This window comes from Mesocricetus auratus, unplaced genomic scaffold (assembly GCF_017639785.1).
Source record: "Mesocricetus auratus isolate SY011 unplaced genomic scaffold, BCM_Maur_2.0 Super-Scaffold_100007, whole genome shotgun sequence".
NCBI classification, from domain to species: Eukaryota; Metazoa; Chordata; class Mammalia; order Rodentia; family Cricetidae; genus Mesocricetus; species Mesocricetus auratus.
Window position 1 is genome coordinate 96,247,331 of NW_024429191.1, and position 13,340 is coordinate 96,260,670.

The window sequence follows — 13,340 nt, forward strand, 5'->3', positions numbered from 1 at the left end:
TCCTCAAGATGGGGTGTCCCAGGAAAGTGGCGAAGAAACCAGGTAGCACACGTGTCTTTCTGCCTCAAATCCCTTCCTTCTTCGGATACCAGGAAAGGATGCCGGGTTCTTCTTAGAGCCTCTCTTTTCACCCTGAGGTGGTATTTCCTCTCCAGTATAAATCCACACTGATGCAGTTTGGGCAGCGTTTGCCTCTGCTAGCTGCCACCAGGGAGCAGTGGCCGGTCCCTGCTCTGCCTGAGCACAGGGAGATTACTCACTGTCCCTCTCTCCTCTAGAACATGGGTACTGGACTGGCTGTGATACCTCTGGTGGGCCTCCTGGAGAGCATCGCCGTGGCCAAATCCTTTGGTGAGATGCCCACCGCCTATAACTCCCCCAACAGGCATGCACGCTCCCACACTCCAGGCTCCTGCTACCTGGTGTGTTTGCCTATTCTAATTTTTACAATTAGAATTTTAATACAAGTAACACATGCTCATGTTTTAAAAGGATTGGATGGGTTGTTGTTGTTTTAATTTATTTTCTTTTAAGATTTATTTATTATGTATGCAGTGTTCTGCCTGCAGGTCAGAAGAGGCACCAGACCTCATTACAGATGGTTGTGAGCCATCATGCGGTTGCTGGGAATTGAACTCAGGACCTCTGGAAGAGCAGCCAGTGCTCTTAACCTCTGAGCCATCTCTCCAGCCCAAGCTGTGTTGTTTTTAATGTAATTTGTTGAGCTGCAAGGTTATTTTTTTAATCAATTTAATTTGCGTGCATGTATGCACGCGCGCGCACACACACACCAGTTCAGATGCCTGCAGAGGCCAGAAGGTGTGAGATCCCCTGGACCTGGGGTTGCAGGCGGCTGCGAGCCACCAGACATGATTACGAGGAGCTGAACTCGGGTCCTCTGCAAGAGCAGTCAGCTCTCAACCCTGGGATATCGCTCCAGCCCCCCAAATTTGTTTGTTTGTTTGGTTTTGATGCCAGACCATATTATGTAGCCTTGACTGGCCTGGAAGTCACTGCTAGACCAGGTTGGCTCTGAACGCACTCAGGGAGATCTGCCTGCCTGTCTCCTAAGTGTTGGGATTACAATGAGCCACCGCATCCCCCTGAAAAGTTTTAATTTAATCAGGAGGAAAGGCTGGTCTTTGAACTTCAACTTAGTACTTAGTACTTGGCTCACTAAATTCCTAAAACTTTGACCCCTCGTTTACTCCCTCTGGCCCCACCAGTCAATCCTTCCATCTCTTCATCTTCGGTGTCTGTGTTCCGATCCGTAACCATGGCGGGTCCTCCTTGCTGTGGGGCAGGGAGAGTCTGAAGTCTAAAACCAGGACTTGGTGTGGTGTTCAGTGCTGCGGTATTTGCCTAACGTGTCCAGTCCAGGTTCTGTCTCCAGAAACACACACCGTCACCTGTCACCATCACCAGCGAAAATAACACCTGCTTTCAAAACTGCACGCTCCAGGCTTCCTGCCTGATCTTAGTTGTGCCTGGAACACATTCCTTCTCCGGCATTCCAGTACTTCACCCCCATACCCCAATCAGACCCTCTTTAAGATTTGTTTGCTGGGCATGGTGCTCTACCACTCTTACCCCCCCAGCACTCAGAGGCAGAAGCAAACAGATCTTTGTGAATTCAAGGCCAGCCTGGTGTTTATAGGGAGTTACAGCACACAGTAATATCCTGTCTCATCAGCCCCCCCCTCCAAATTTGAATTTGTTTCTCTGTATGTATGAGTGCCTCTGTGTATGTGTGTGTGCACCACATGTGTGCTGTGCCTGTGGAGGCCAGAAGAGGGCACTGGAGCCCTTGAACTAGAGTTACAGACAGTTGTGAGCCACTGTGTGGTACTGGGGACTGGACCCCAGTTTCCTGTGAGAGCCCAGAGTGCTGTTAACCACGGAACCGTCTCCCCAGCTCCTACTTTTGGATTTTTTTTTTAGCATTTCTTAGCTTAGATTGAGCATGTGCAGTTTGTGTGTGTCTTATGTGTGTAAACTTATCCATGAGTCTTGGTACCACCCGTAACTTGTCCTTGTACATCAGTGACACTGGTTGTATTGTCCTTTGTCTTCAGCGTCTCAGAATAACTACCGCATTGATGCCAACCAGGAGCTGCTGGCCATCGGTAAGACCCTTCCCGGTCCCATTGCCTCTGTGTCTGTCCGATCGCATCAGGCGTGATGTTTGTGGGGAGAGAGGCCTTTGAAATGTCAGCTTGACCTGTCCTCGGGTGTCCAGTCCGTTCTGTGCAGACCCTCCCCTGCTCCTGCTGTGTCCACCTAAAAGCGGGAGTCTTGTCCTGTGCCAGGGAGGGAGCTGGAGGGTTCAGCCAGGTGTTCTCACGGGTGAGTCTCCTGAATGCCTTTCCCTGGAAGGACATGTGGTAACTGTGCCCAGGAAGGTCCCTCCACCTATCCCCAGTGTGACCTCCCTCCAGGAAACGGCATGCGGGTCAGCGAGGACTCGGGTGGGCCACTGGGGCCAATGTCAGACTAAGCTGCATTTTCTTCGTCCTTGCAAACTAGCATACGTACTGACGTGTTCTGAAGCAAAACTAAAAGTCTTTCTGTTTGAAGATTTATTTCTGTGTGTTGGGATTGTGTGTGTGCATAGTGGAGGTCAGAAGAAGCCACCGGATTCCCTGGATCTGTGAGCCACCTCGCAGGTGCTGGAAACAGAAGCTGCCCCTCTGGGAGAGTAGCAAGTGCTCTTAACCACTGAGCTGTGGCGTCAGCCCCGCACTGGGAATCTTGAATGCCACAACAGAGCTGTTTTTTAATACGTTGTGGGACCTAGGCTAGCCTACATGGTTCTCTCACTTTTTTTTTTTTTTTTGGTTTTTCGAGAAAAGGTTTCTCTGTGGCTTTGGAGGCTGTTCTGGAACTCACTCTGTAGACCAGGCTGGTCTCGAACTCACTGATATCCGCCTGCCTCTGCCTCCCGAGTGCTGGGATTAAAGGCGTGCGCCACCAACGCCCGGCTTGGTTCTCTCATCTTGAAAATGCCCTGTGAGCCTGCAAACTACCTGGGCTCTTTCTCTAAGAGGGGCTGGCATGCCTAACAATCCAGTCAAAGGGTTTGACTTGACGCCTTTCCTTACTGAATAAAAATGAATGGAGCCCCCCCGAGGTGGGGTCACCCGCCTCAAGCAGAAGAAATCCACAGACACCCCATGTCCCAGCCAGTCACCCGGCTGTGGTTTCTGGTTTCTCAGGCATATTCCCACCACATCAAACAAGGTGTGTCTGGAGGCCAGGGTAGAGCCCTGCCCTCGAATGTGTTGTGAAGCTCTGGGTTAGATCCCTGGCATGGCAAGAGGGTAAACGTGGCCCTTCAACCCCCACTCCCAACAAATAATAAATAAATAACAGAGGATTGCCCTGATAGCCATGGAGCCCCCAGAGCGCCAGCCAGATAGAAATAAGGATGGTGGTCGGGCGTTGGTGGCGCACGCCTTTAATCCCAGTACTTGGGAGGCAGAGGCAGGCGGATCTCTGTGAGTTCAAGGCCAGCCTGGTCTACAGAGCGAGTTCCAGGCCAGACTCCAAAGCAATACAGAGAAACCCTGTCTCAAAAAAACAAAAAAAAAAGTCCTTCCCTTCCTTCATCTTTGCCCTGCGTGTTCTGCATTTGGCCCCCCTCCTCCTGCCTTTTTTTCTTGTCTGATGGTTCTGCCCCCCCTTGATAAACTCCCATTCTCTCTCCAGGCCTCACCAATGTGCTGGGCTCCCTGGTCTCCTCTTACCCAGTCACTGGCAGCTTTGGGCGGTGAGTGGCCATGTTCTTTCTTCTCTGTGAATTGAGGGTCAGCTGGGACCAGAGACCCCTTGTCCCCCCTGCCACACCCTTAACCACATTTGACTGTTTCCTCCTCCTCCTCCTCTTCCTCCTCCTCCTCTCCTCCCCCTCCCCATTTGTCCACCAGGCAGTCTAAAGACCTTTGGGAAGCTGTGACCATGTCGCAGCAAGAAAGGTTATACCTGTCCTTCAGGACAGCTCCTGGTATCCCTGCCCTGCATTTAATGGTAGAAGTCCCTGTCCCATCCAAGTCCTCCGGGCATGCTAGTACCTGAGTTAATTCCAAAAGAAAGTGAGGAGAGAGTCTGGCATAGTGGTGCATGCCTTTAGTGCCAGCACTTGGGAGGTAGAGGCAGCTGGATCTCTGTAAGTGAAGTCAAGGCCAGCCTGGTCTACTAAGGGAAGATGCTGTCTAGAGAGAGAGAGAGAGAGAGAGAGAGAGAGAGAGAGAGAGAGAGAGAGAGAGAGAGAGAGAGAGAGAGAGAGAGAGAGAGAGAGAGAGAGAGAGAGAGAGAGAGAGAGAGAGAGAGAGAGAGAGAGAGAGAGAGAGAGAGAGAGAGAGAGAGAGAGAGAGAGAGAGAGAGAGAGAGAGAGAGAGAGAGAGAGAGAGAGAGAGAGAGAGAGAGAGAGAGAGAGGTCAAGTTTGGAGACAACCCTTTCAACCCTTTCCTGGAAGCTGGGATGGGGAGCCCCATGGCTGACAGAGAAATTGCACTCCTCAGCAGGAACTTAGAATGTGGGGGCAGAAGAGGGGAGATCTTAAAGAAATTGGGGCTCTTGATTGGCGTTTTCATGCTTAATAATAAACCAGTATGTGTTAGGGAAAGCGACGGCCCACCCACCCCTGGCTGAACAGCTGTTGGCAGCTAATGGCTGCCGGGGGACAGGGAGTCATTTTCTTCAGTGGCGAAGCCAGTGGCTAGTGCCCATGCTTCAGTTCACACCCACAATCATACGCGGAACCCTAATCAAACCCAGGGGGCGTCAAAACACAATACGAGGAGGGGGACGCGCTGGGAAGGAAGAGGAGTCCAGAGGAAGCGGAGGGGGCATGATAGAGAGGAGTGGGGGAGGGGCTGGTGCCAAGATAAAACCGTCAAAGGAGTTTTAAAAAAAAATAGACAACCAGGGAGACTGAGGCCAGTGCCCTCCAGCTGTGCCGACGTCTTCACTTTGCTGAGGGAGCCAGGCACCACGCGGTGCTCCCCCTGCCCTCACTTCCGTCTCAGGCCTCGCCCAGTATGAGGCCAGACAGCCCCCCCCCCAGCCCCTGGGGACTGACAGGTTTCTTTCTGTTGTCATCCAGGACAGCAGTGAATACCCAGACTGGAGTATGTACCCCGGCAGGGGGCCTGGTGACTGGTGAGCGGCCCCCGCCCCCCTCCCCGCCAACCTTCTTTACCCTGGGTCCGTGAAGTGGGAACTGTGGAGAAGGGAATGGACACAGGCCCCTCTGCATCTCGGCTTCGGCTGCGTCGTTGTTTTTTTTGTGGGTGCTGGTGGGAACCTGCCCCCCTCCCCAGACGACACCTCCCCCTCCCCCTCCCCGCTCAGGTGTGCTGGTCCTGCTGTCCCTGGGCTACTTGACCTCCCTGTTCTACTACATCCCCAAGTCTGCGCTGGCTGCCGTCATCATCATGGCTGTGGCCCCGCTCTTTGACGCCAGGATCGTCAGGACGCTCTGGCGTGTTAAGAGTATGTATGCGCGCGTGCGTTGGTGGTGAGCGCCTTTAATCCCAGCACTCGGGAGGCAGAGGCAGGCGGATCTCTGTGAGTTCGAGGCCAGCCTGGTCTACAGAGCAAATTCCAGGACAGCCTCCAAAACAATACAGAGAAACCCTGTCTCGACGCGGTGTCCGAATGCCAAGGGCGCCTTTTAGTCCCCATCCCGGCCTGCAGCCCTACTGTGTACGGACTAGAGCTGGGGCATTGTGGTGAACTTAGGAAAGGCCACACAGGAAAGTCGGAAACAGGACCGTCACACGGGTGGGGTAGCTCGGAAACAGGACCGTCACACGGGCGGGGTACCGCAGGGACAGCTGAGCCCAGTGGAGACTGGGTTTCTCCCGTTACACCCCCCACCATACTCCTTCCTTTCTCTTCTGTGGGTGGGTGACTTATCTGGCCTCACATAACAGCCTTTCGGTCTCCTAACCTGAGGGTCTCTGACCCAGGGGTTCCTTTCGTGGATCAGAAGTTAAGTTCCCCTTCTTCCTCGTTGGTCACATTTACCAGATGTAGGCATGGTCGGTTGTTCTGCGTCTGGCCTTCCTGTGTGTCTCCACCTGTCACCTTTAGGACAGCCTTGGAGTGTATTACTGTATGTGTGTAGATATAACAGATGCTTCCAGAGGGGCATGGGCCTCTGGAGGGCGGGTCTGTCTGGGGGGCGGGTCTGTCTGGAGGGTGGGTCTGTCTGGAGGGTGGGTCTGTCTGGGGGGTGGATCTGTCTGGGGGGTGGGTCTGTCTGTCTGGAGGATGGGTCTGTCTGTCTGGGGGTGGGTCTGTCTGTCTGGAGGATGGGTCTGTCTGTCTGGGGGTGGGTCTGTCTGTCTGGGGGTGGGTCTGTCTGGAGGATGGGTCTGTCTGAGGGTGGGTCTGTCTGGGGGTGGGTCTGTCTGAGGGTGGGTCTGTCTGAGGGTGGGTCTGTCTGGGGGTGGGCACATCTGGGTTGCTGTTTCAGAGGCGGAATCCCAAGCTGATTCCATGGACTTTGTACCCAGGATACTACTTCAGCCAGAGAATCCTCTGGGCCTCCTAGCAGTTACAAGACACACAGATAGATACGCAGAGACAGACACACACACACACACACACACACAGACACACAGACACATCCACACAGAGACACACAGACACACAGATAGACACGCAGAGATAGACACACACACACACACACACAGACACACACACACACAGACACATCCACACAGAGACACACAGACACACAGATAGATACGCAGAGATAGACACACACACACACAGACACACACATTCACAGAGACAGACACACACATCCACACAGAGACACAGACACACAGACACACAGACACATACATACACACAGAGACACAAACAGACACACACACACATTCACAGAGACAGACACACACATCCACACAGACACAAACAGACGCACAGACACAAACATACACACAGAGAGACACACAGACACATGCACATACCCGTACATCGACACAGACGCAAACACCCACACAGGCACGCACTCACATGTACACAGATAGAAATAGACACATACACACAAATACAGGCATAGACACGCATATACACAGAGACACACACACACACACACACACACACACACACACCCTTCTCTCTGTCCCTTTTCTCTGGGTTCTCTGACACGCTCCACACACCCCCAACCCCCATGACTACCTGCTCACAGAGGATAAAAGGAGACGACCGGGCCAGGCAGGTCCTACCCTGGTAGACAGAGCCCAATTCTCTACCTCCGCCCTCGGTCTGTTGGCTAGCTACAGCCCACAGCTCCTGTCCCTGTGCCACATCTTCCTCCGGGTGCTTTAGGGCCCCAAGAGACGCTAAGCGCGGGTCCCTGGGCCGTGGGCTCAGAGAGTGTGCTTGGGAGGGGAGGCGCCTGAACCAACATTTCTCCCAGGGCTGGACCTGCTGCCACTCTCCGTGACATTCCTGCTGTGCTTCTGGGAGGTTCAGTACGGCATCCTGGCTGGGACCCTGGTGTCGTTGCTCATTCTCCTGTACTCTGTGGCCAGGCCCAAGACCCAGGTAGGCCCAGAGGAGGGAAAATGTGGGTGGGGATCCCTTGGTTGCTACGGTTGCTGAGACATCTCCTATCTGAGGTGCTCCTGAGGGAGAGCATGCTCTCTGTCGCTCTCGTTCTCTCTCTCTGTTTGTCTCTCTCTCTGGTTTTTCGAGACAGGGTTTCTCTGTGGCTTTGGAGGCTGTCCTGGAACTTGCTCTGTAGACCAGGCTGGCCTAGAACTCACAGAGATCCACCTGCCTCTGCTTCCCAAATGCCGGGATTAAAGGCGTGCTCCACCAACGCCCGGCGCATCTCTAGCTCTCTTGAGTGTGAGGTGTTGGGGGCTCCCCTGCCAGCTCCCCCTCCTGCTGTACCCCGTGTGCTAGGCTTGGCTCGGTGCCTCCTGCCTGTCCGTGAGCAAATAGCAAAGCCTGGAAGAGTATCCTGACCCGCCTGCCCCTGGTGTTCACTCTTGCCCTCCCCCACCCAGGTGTCGGAAGGACACATTCTTGTCCTGCAGCCCGCCAGCGGCCTGCACTTCCCTGCAATTGATGCCCTGCGAGAGACAATAATGAGCCGGGCACTGGAAGGTGCGTGGGCCAGCCAGGATGAGCAGAGATCAGCACACACCCCATCCTTTGCCTGCACACCGCAGCCTCAGCACCCTCAGGCAGTCTCAGGGGCGGGGAGATGTTCACCTGCCTTCCCATTCCAGGCGCCCGAGTAGGGTCTGCTGCAGACCCCACAGCCCCCACTGGGCAGCGGTCCCAGGATTCCCCCTATTAAGGGCCCTGTTTGCTCCTGTGCCTCTGCCTGGGGGATTGACATGCAGGGGAACCTAAAAGGGAAGTAGCTTTCTCCGGATAGCCATTGCCTCCACCCTGGCCACTTGCTAGGTGACAGCCCTGGGGACTGATCTCTTGATGGCCTTGTTGCAGCCCCACCCACGCTACAGAGCCTGTAGCTGTGGCAGACTCTTGGCCTGTCTCCCCAGCATCCCTGCCACGTTGCGCGGTCCTGGAGTGCACGCATATCAGCAGCATAGACTACACCGTGGTTGTGGGGCTCGGTGAGCTCCTGGAGGACTTCCAGAAGCGGGGTGTCACCCTGGCCTTCGTCGGCCTGCAGGTAGGAGAGCCAGGCCACCTCACGAGGAGGGTCCACAGCCCTCCCTGCGTCCCTGGGCTAACTCGATGCCTGTGGACAGATATCATTGCATGTATCTGTAGTTCCTGCACACAGGAGGCTGAGGCCAGAGTGTTGATACGGGTTCAAGGCCAGGCTAGGCCACACTTCATGCGTAAAGCTAACCACAGCCACGGAGTAATACCGTGGCCAAAAACCAAAACAAAATAAAGACTAAAATACTTTAAAGTCCTTAGTGACACCTCTGAGCCATGACATCATCCTAAAGACCCATGTCCAGTCCTCTCCGGCTGTGGTTCTAACCTGGCGGGTTACTGACCATCTGACTTGATTCTCCTGCAGTCGGTGTCCACCCACACCTGTGCTGGGAGCTTCAGGCCAGGGCTCTGGTCCCGGCCCATGCATGCCCAAGCCCATTGTGCTGTGCTGTGTGTGTGTGTGTGTGTGTGTGTGTGTGTGTGTGTGTGTGCGTGCACATGCGTGTGTGTGCAGAGCCCTCGTCCTCATGGTTGGTAAACTGAGACTAATGAGTCAATATGGAAATAAAAGAAAGAGGAGGAGACCTGTGTTTGTTGATGCAGAGTGCCCTTTAATCAGAACAGCTGAGGGCGGTGATCTTCAGGAGAGTGGAGACTGTGCCAGGGGCTCCCGCTTTATTATAGGACGGAAGAGGGAACTGTAGGGGAGGGGAGGTTTTATCTGTAGATGCGCTCTGTGCTGTCTTACCGAATGATACCGGCAGATGTTCTCATTGCTGCACTGGTGTTTCGGTCTGGTGGTGTCTTATCACTGTGCTGAGTCAGGGGTTGGGGTTTTGTTCATTTGGAAGGTTCTCTGGCAGGAAGACCCCCAAGGTCCCCCCCTCTCCCTCCTCCCACCATGTGAGACCAGCGGAATCTTTTAGGGCATCCACTAAGGCTTCCTGTCCCGCGTCGCAGAGCAGGCGCACCCTGCCCTGGGTTAAAGCGCGTCCTCTGTCCCCAGGTGCCTGTGCTTCGCACACTGTTGGCTGCTGACCTGAAGGGGTTCCAGAACTTCACCACTCTGGAGGAGGCCGGTGAGTGCCGGAATGTTCTTCAGCAAACTGTGTGATGGATGAGTATGGAACAGGATGGGTCAGGAAAAGCCCTGAACTAGGGAAAGGCCCTGGCCCTGGGCAGACCCACACTCCCTTCCCGGGCGCCACACCCTGGGTGACTGTCATTCCTTGACTCCCATTCCGTGGCAGGGCCCAGCCTTCTGGAGCATTTTCAGTACCTGATGCAATCCCGTGTGTTTTGCAGAGAAATGCCTGCAACAGGAACCAGGGCCTTGGCCCCACGCTGTCTACGAAGACTCTGTCCAGAGCACAGGATCTCCCTGCTCGAGTCGTAGCCGGGGCCCCTGAAGGGCGGCTCGGGTAGGAAGGGCCTCTGGAAGGTGCCCTCCCTGTGACTTGATGTTGATGTTACCTGACAGACTCACCGACTCTGGCTGGACTGAAAAGGGGCCACATATTTGGTTCTGGAAAAGATCAGGGGGCCACGTGGACTTTCCTGCTGTCCCCAAGCTGTGAGAATTTGGGGGATGGGGTAGGGATGAAGACATCTTCCAGAGAGAGGGTCCAGGTGAGACAGGAGGACTGTGGCTTCTGGCCTGAGCTGGCAGGGGCAATCTGGTACTTTCCTCTTGCGAACAAGGCTCCGTCAGAGAAGAGTCCGGAGAGATCGGGCATCTCAGATGTGCCTGGCTATGGTGCAGAGGTCCAAGCTGAGCTGAAGACGTAACCTCTGTGTGCTATGCACAGTGAAGCCTGTTTAAAAATGTGTTTTAAAATGGAAGTCAGCACCTTGGAGTTTTTTGTAAAAAAAAAAAATTATGCTTGTTAAGAAAAAAAAAATCCAAATCCATGAACTCATCTGTCCCATTCACTGTCCTCTTCAGCTGAGGTCCCCTACCCAGGACAGGTGTGTATCTGTCAGGGTGCACGTGTGTGGCCATCTTATGTGAACCAAATCACTACATCAAGATGCTTTGTCAATTGTCTTCACACAGTCATTACTGTGAGTTATTTATTGTGATGATCAATTCAATGTCATTAAAACACAAGGTTTTTATTTATTCTGTGCGTGTGTGTGGTGTGTGTGTGTGTGTGGTGTGTGTGTGTGGTATGTGTGTGTGTGTGTGCGTGTGTGTGTGTGCGTGTGTGTGTGTGTGCGTGTGTGTGCGCAGAAGCAAGAAGACATCTGGTGTGCTGCTGAGTCACTCCCGGGAGACAGTGGCCCTTGTTGATGGAGGTGGAGGCTGGTTGCCAGCGAGCCCAGTGATCCTCCAGCGTCCGCTCGTCGTCCAGCACTGAGATTAGAGGTTCACCAGCAGCCACACCCAGCACTGTATACGGGTGTTGGGGATTTGCTGGTGTGTGCTGTGGTGAGGAGCCTTGCTCCTGTTGCTGCTGTGTGGGATGTTGTGTGGAGCCTTGTATGTCCCTGTTGCTCGTTGTGTGACACGTTGCCTGGGGAGGCAGGAGCAGGCGTCTGCTCCATCTGGATGCAGAATCGTGAGCAGAAACCACCATCCATTTTGGTGAACCAATGAGGCTTTTTAAAAAATAATCTATTTAGGCTGGGTTTTGTTGGCGCACGCCTTTAATCCCAGCACTTGGGAGGCAGAGGCAGGTGGATCTCTGTGAGTTTGAGGCCAGCCTGGTCTACAAAGCGAGTTCCAGGACATGGTCCAAAACAATACAGAGAAACCCTGTCTTGAAAAACCAAAAAATAAAAATAAAAATCTATTTATTTATTTTGTCTATATGAGTGCTTTGTTTTCATCTACACCAGATCTCGTTACAGATGGTTGTGAGCCACCGTGTGGTTGCTGGGAATGGAACTCAGGACCTCTGGAAGAGCAGCCAGTGCTCTTAACCTCTGAGCCATCTCTCCAGTCCCAAACCAATGAGTTTTATTGGAGTCAACTTATAAAAGAAGAGGTGTGGGGGCTTTCTGTAGGGTGGGGAGGGAACTGTGAAAGAGTGAAATGTATGGGCATGACCATGCCAAAGATTCCAGTGAGGCCCATGGGAGTAGCAAAATCTCCACTGGTGAGACCGAGGGATGACAAAGCCTCCCTGGGGGTCTTGTGCAAGTGAGTGATGATGGGTACAGAAATCAGCAATTGCAGCTTCTGCCTCCTGCCTGACAGCCTGAGCCTGCTCACCTACCAACACCTCCGCCTGGCTAGCTGGCCCTCCCCTGTGATGTACATAATAGGCACGCTGAGGCTCAGGTCTGGGTTGTGGAGGTAAGAGAGTGTGTCATGCCCTCTGCACCTGTACGTGTGTCTGTCCTTTCCTAAGTTCCCTCGCAGCCCCTAGCCTGGGTTCCGGAATGGCAGCCACAGATGATGCGGCAGGGATGACTCACAAACAGCTGTGTCACCGCCCCAGCATGGGTGACAGCTCCAAAAGCTGGGAGCACACATAGCTCGTTGTACAGCCTTCGGATAGCTTGAAGGTCAGACAGTGGCCTCCTCACCAGGTTGCTCTGTTGGCCTGTCTGCTCGGCAGCTCAGCTGCTCTGTCTCCTTCAGACAGTTTGGCTTGTCCCAGGTCTCAGTGTTCCCTACTTCTTAAACACGCTTGGGAAAGGAGGGGCCTGTTGATTCTGGTCAGTTTCAGGGACTTCCTTAGGCTACTGAGTTGTTTACTTCCTGAGCTTAAGAAGCCTCCCTGTAGGACCGACTGTTCCACCTCCTAAAACATCCCGTGTCTTAAAGAGTTTCTCAGCCGGGCGTTGGTGGCGCACACCTTTAATCCCAGCACTCGGGAGGCAGAGGCAGGTAGATCTCTGTGAGTTCGAGACCAGCCTGGTCTACAGAGCAAGTTCCAGGACAGCCTCCAAAACCACAGAGAAACCCTGCCTCAAAAAAACCAAAATAAATAAATAAAGTGTTTCTCTCTAGGACAGAGGTTTTATCTCAAAAGAAATAGTTTCTCGCCGGGCGGTGGTGGCGCACACCATTAATCCCAGCACTCGGGAGGCAGAGGCAGGTGGATCTCTGTGAGTTCAAGGCCGGGCTGGACCGATAGCCTCCGAAACAATACAGAGAAACCCTGTCTCGTAAAAACCAAAAAAAAAAAAAATAGTTTCTCAAGTGTCTCTCAACCATTTTAGACTCCACTATTGAGAATTCTCTATTTAGTTTTGTAGGCTACTTTTTAATTGCAACCTTTGGTGTTTTGGAGACTTGCTTTTTGAGTTCTTGATAAATTTTGGAGATCAGCCTTCTGTCAGATATGGGGTTAGTGAATATCTTTTCCTATTCTGTGGACTGCCTTTTTGTCTTGTTGACTGTGTCCTTTGTCTTACAGAAGCTTCTCAGTTTCAGTAAATCCCATTTGTTAATTGTTGATCTCAGTGTCTGTCCTACCGGTGTTATGTTCAGGAAGTGATCTCCTGTACCAATTCATTGAGGAGTATCTCCCATTTTCTCTTCTAAGAGTTTCAGTGTGGCTGGATTTATGTTGAGGTCTTTGATCCATTTGGACTTAAGTTTTGTGCAAGGCGATAGACATGGATCTATCTGCAGTCTTCTGCATGCCAATATCCAGTTATGCCAGCACCATTTGTTGAAGATGCTTTCTTTCTTCCATTGTATAATTTTAGCTTCTTTGTC

General features: G+C 53.0%; 1 protein-coding gene across 4 annotated transcripts in view; it reads left to right on the plus strand.

Moving 5' to 3' along the window:
• Slc26a11 (solute carrier family 26 member 11) overlaps positions 1–10,787 on the plus strand; it is a 22,537-nt gene extending 11,750 nt beyond the window's left edge. For 3 of the 4 annotated variants that reach the window (XM_040750152.1, XM_040750151.1, XM_040750153.1), the window contains exons 8-17: positions 279–351; positions 2,076–2,126; positions 3,709–3,769; positions 5,106–5,161; positions 5,354–5,494; positions 7,437–7,564; positions 8,032–8,131; positions 8,536–8,669; positions 9,672–9,744; positions 9,971–10,787. In XM_040750152.1, coding sequence (XP_040606086.1) covers positions 279–351; positions 2,076–2,126; positions 3,709–3,769; positions 5,106–5,161; positions 5,354–5,494; positions 7,437–7,564; positions 8,032–8,131; positions 8,536–8,669; positions 9,672–9,744; positions 9,971–10,074 — 921 coding nt within the window. In that variant the 3' untranslated portion in view covers positions 10,075–10,787. Of the gene's footprint in view, positions 1–278; positions 352–2,075; positions 2,127–3,708; positions 3,770–5,105; positions 5,162–5,353; positions 5,495–7,436; positions 7,565–8,031; positions 8,132–8,479; positions 8,670–9,671; positions 9,745–9,970 lie in introns of those variants that run through there. The other variant, XM_040750154.1, reaches the window with a different exon arrangement.
• The last annotated feature ends 2,553 nt before the right edge of the window (positions 10,788–13,340 follow it).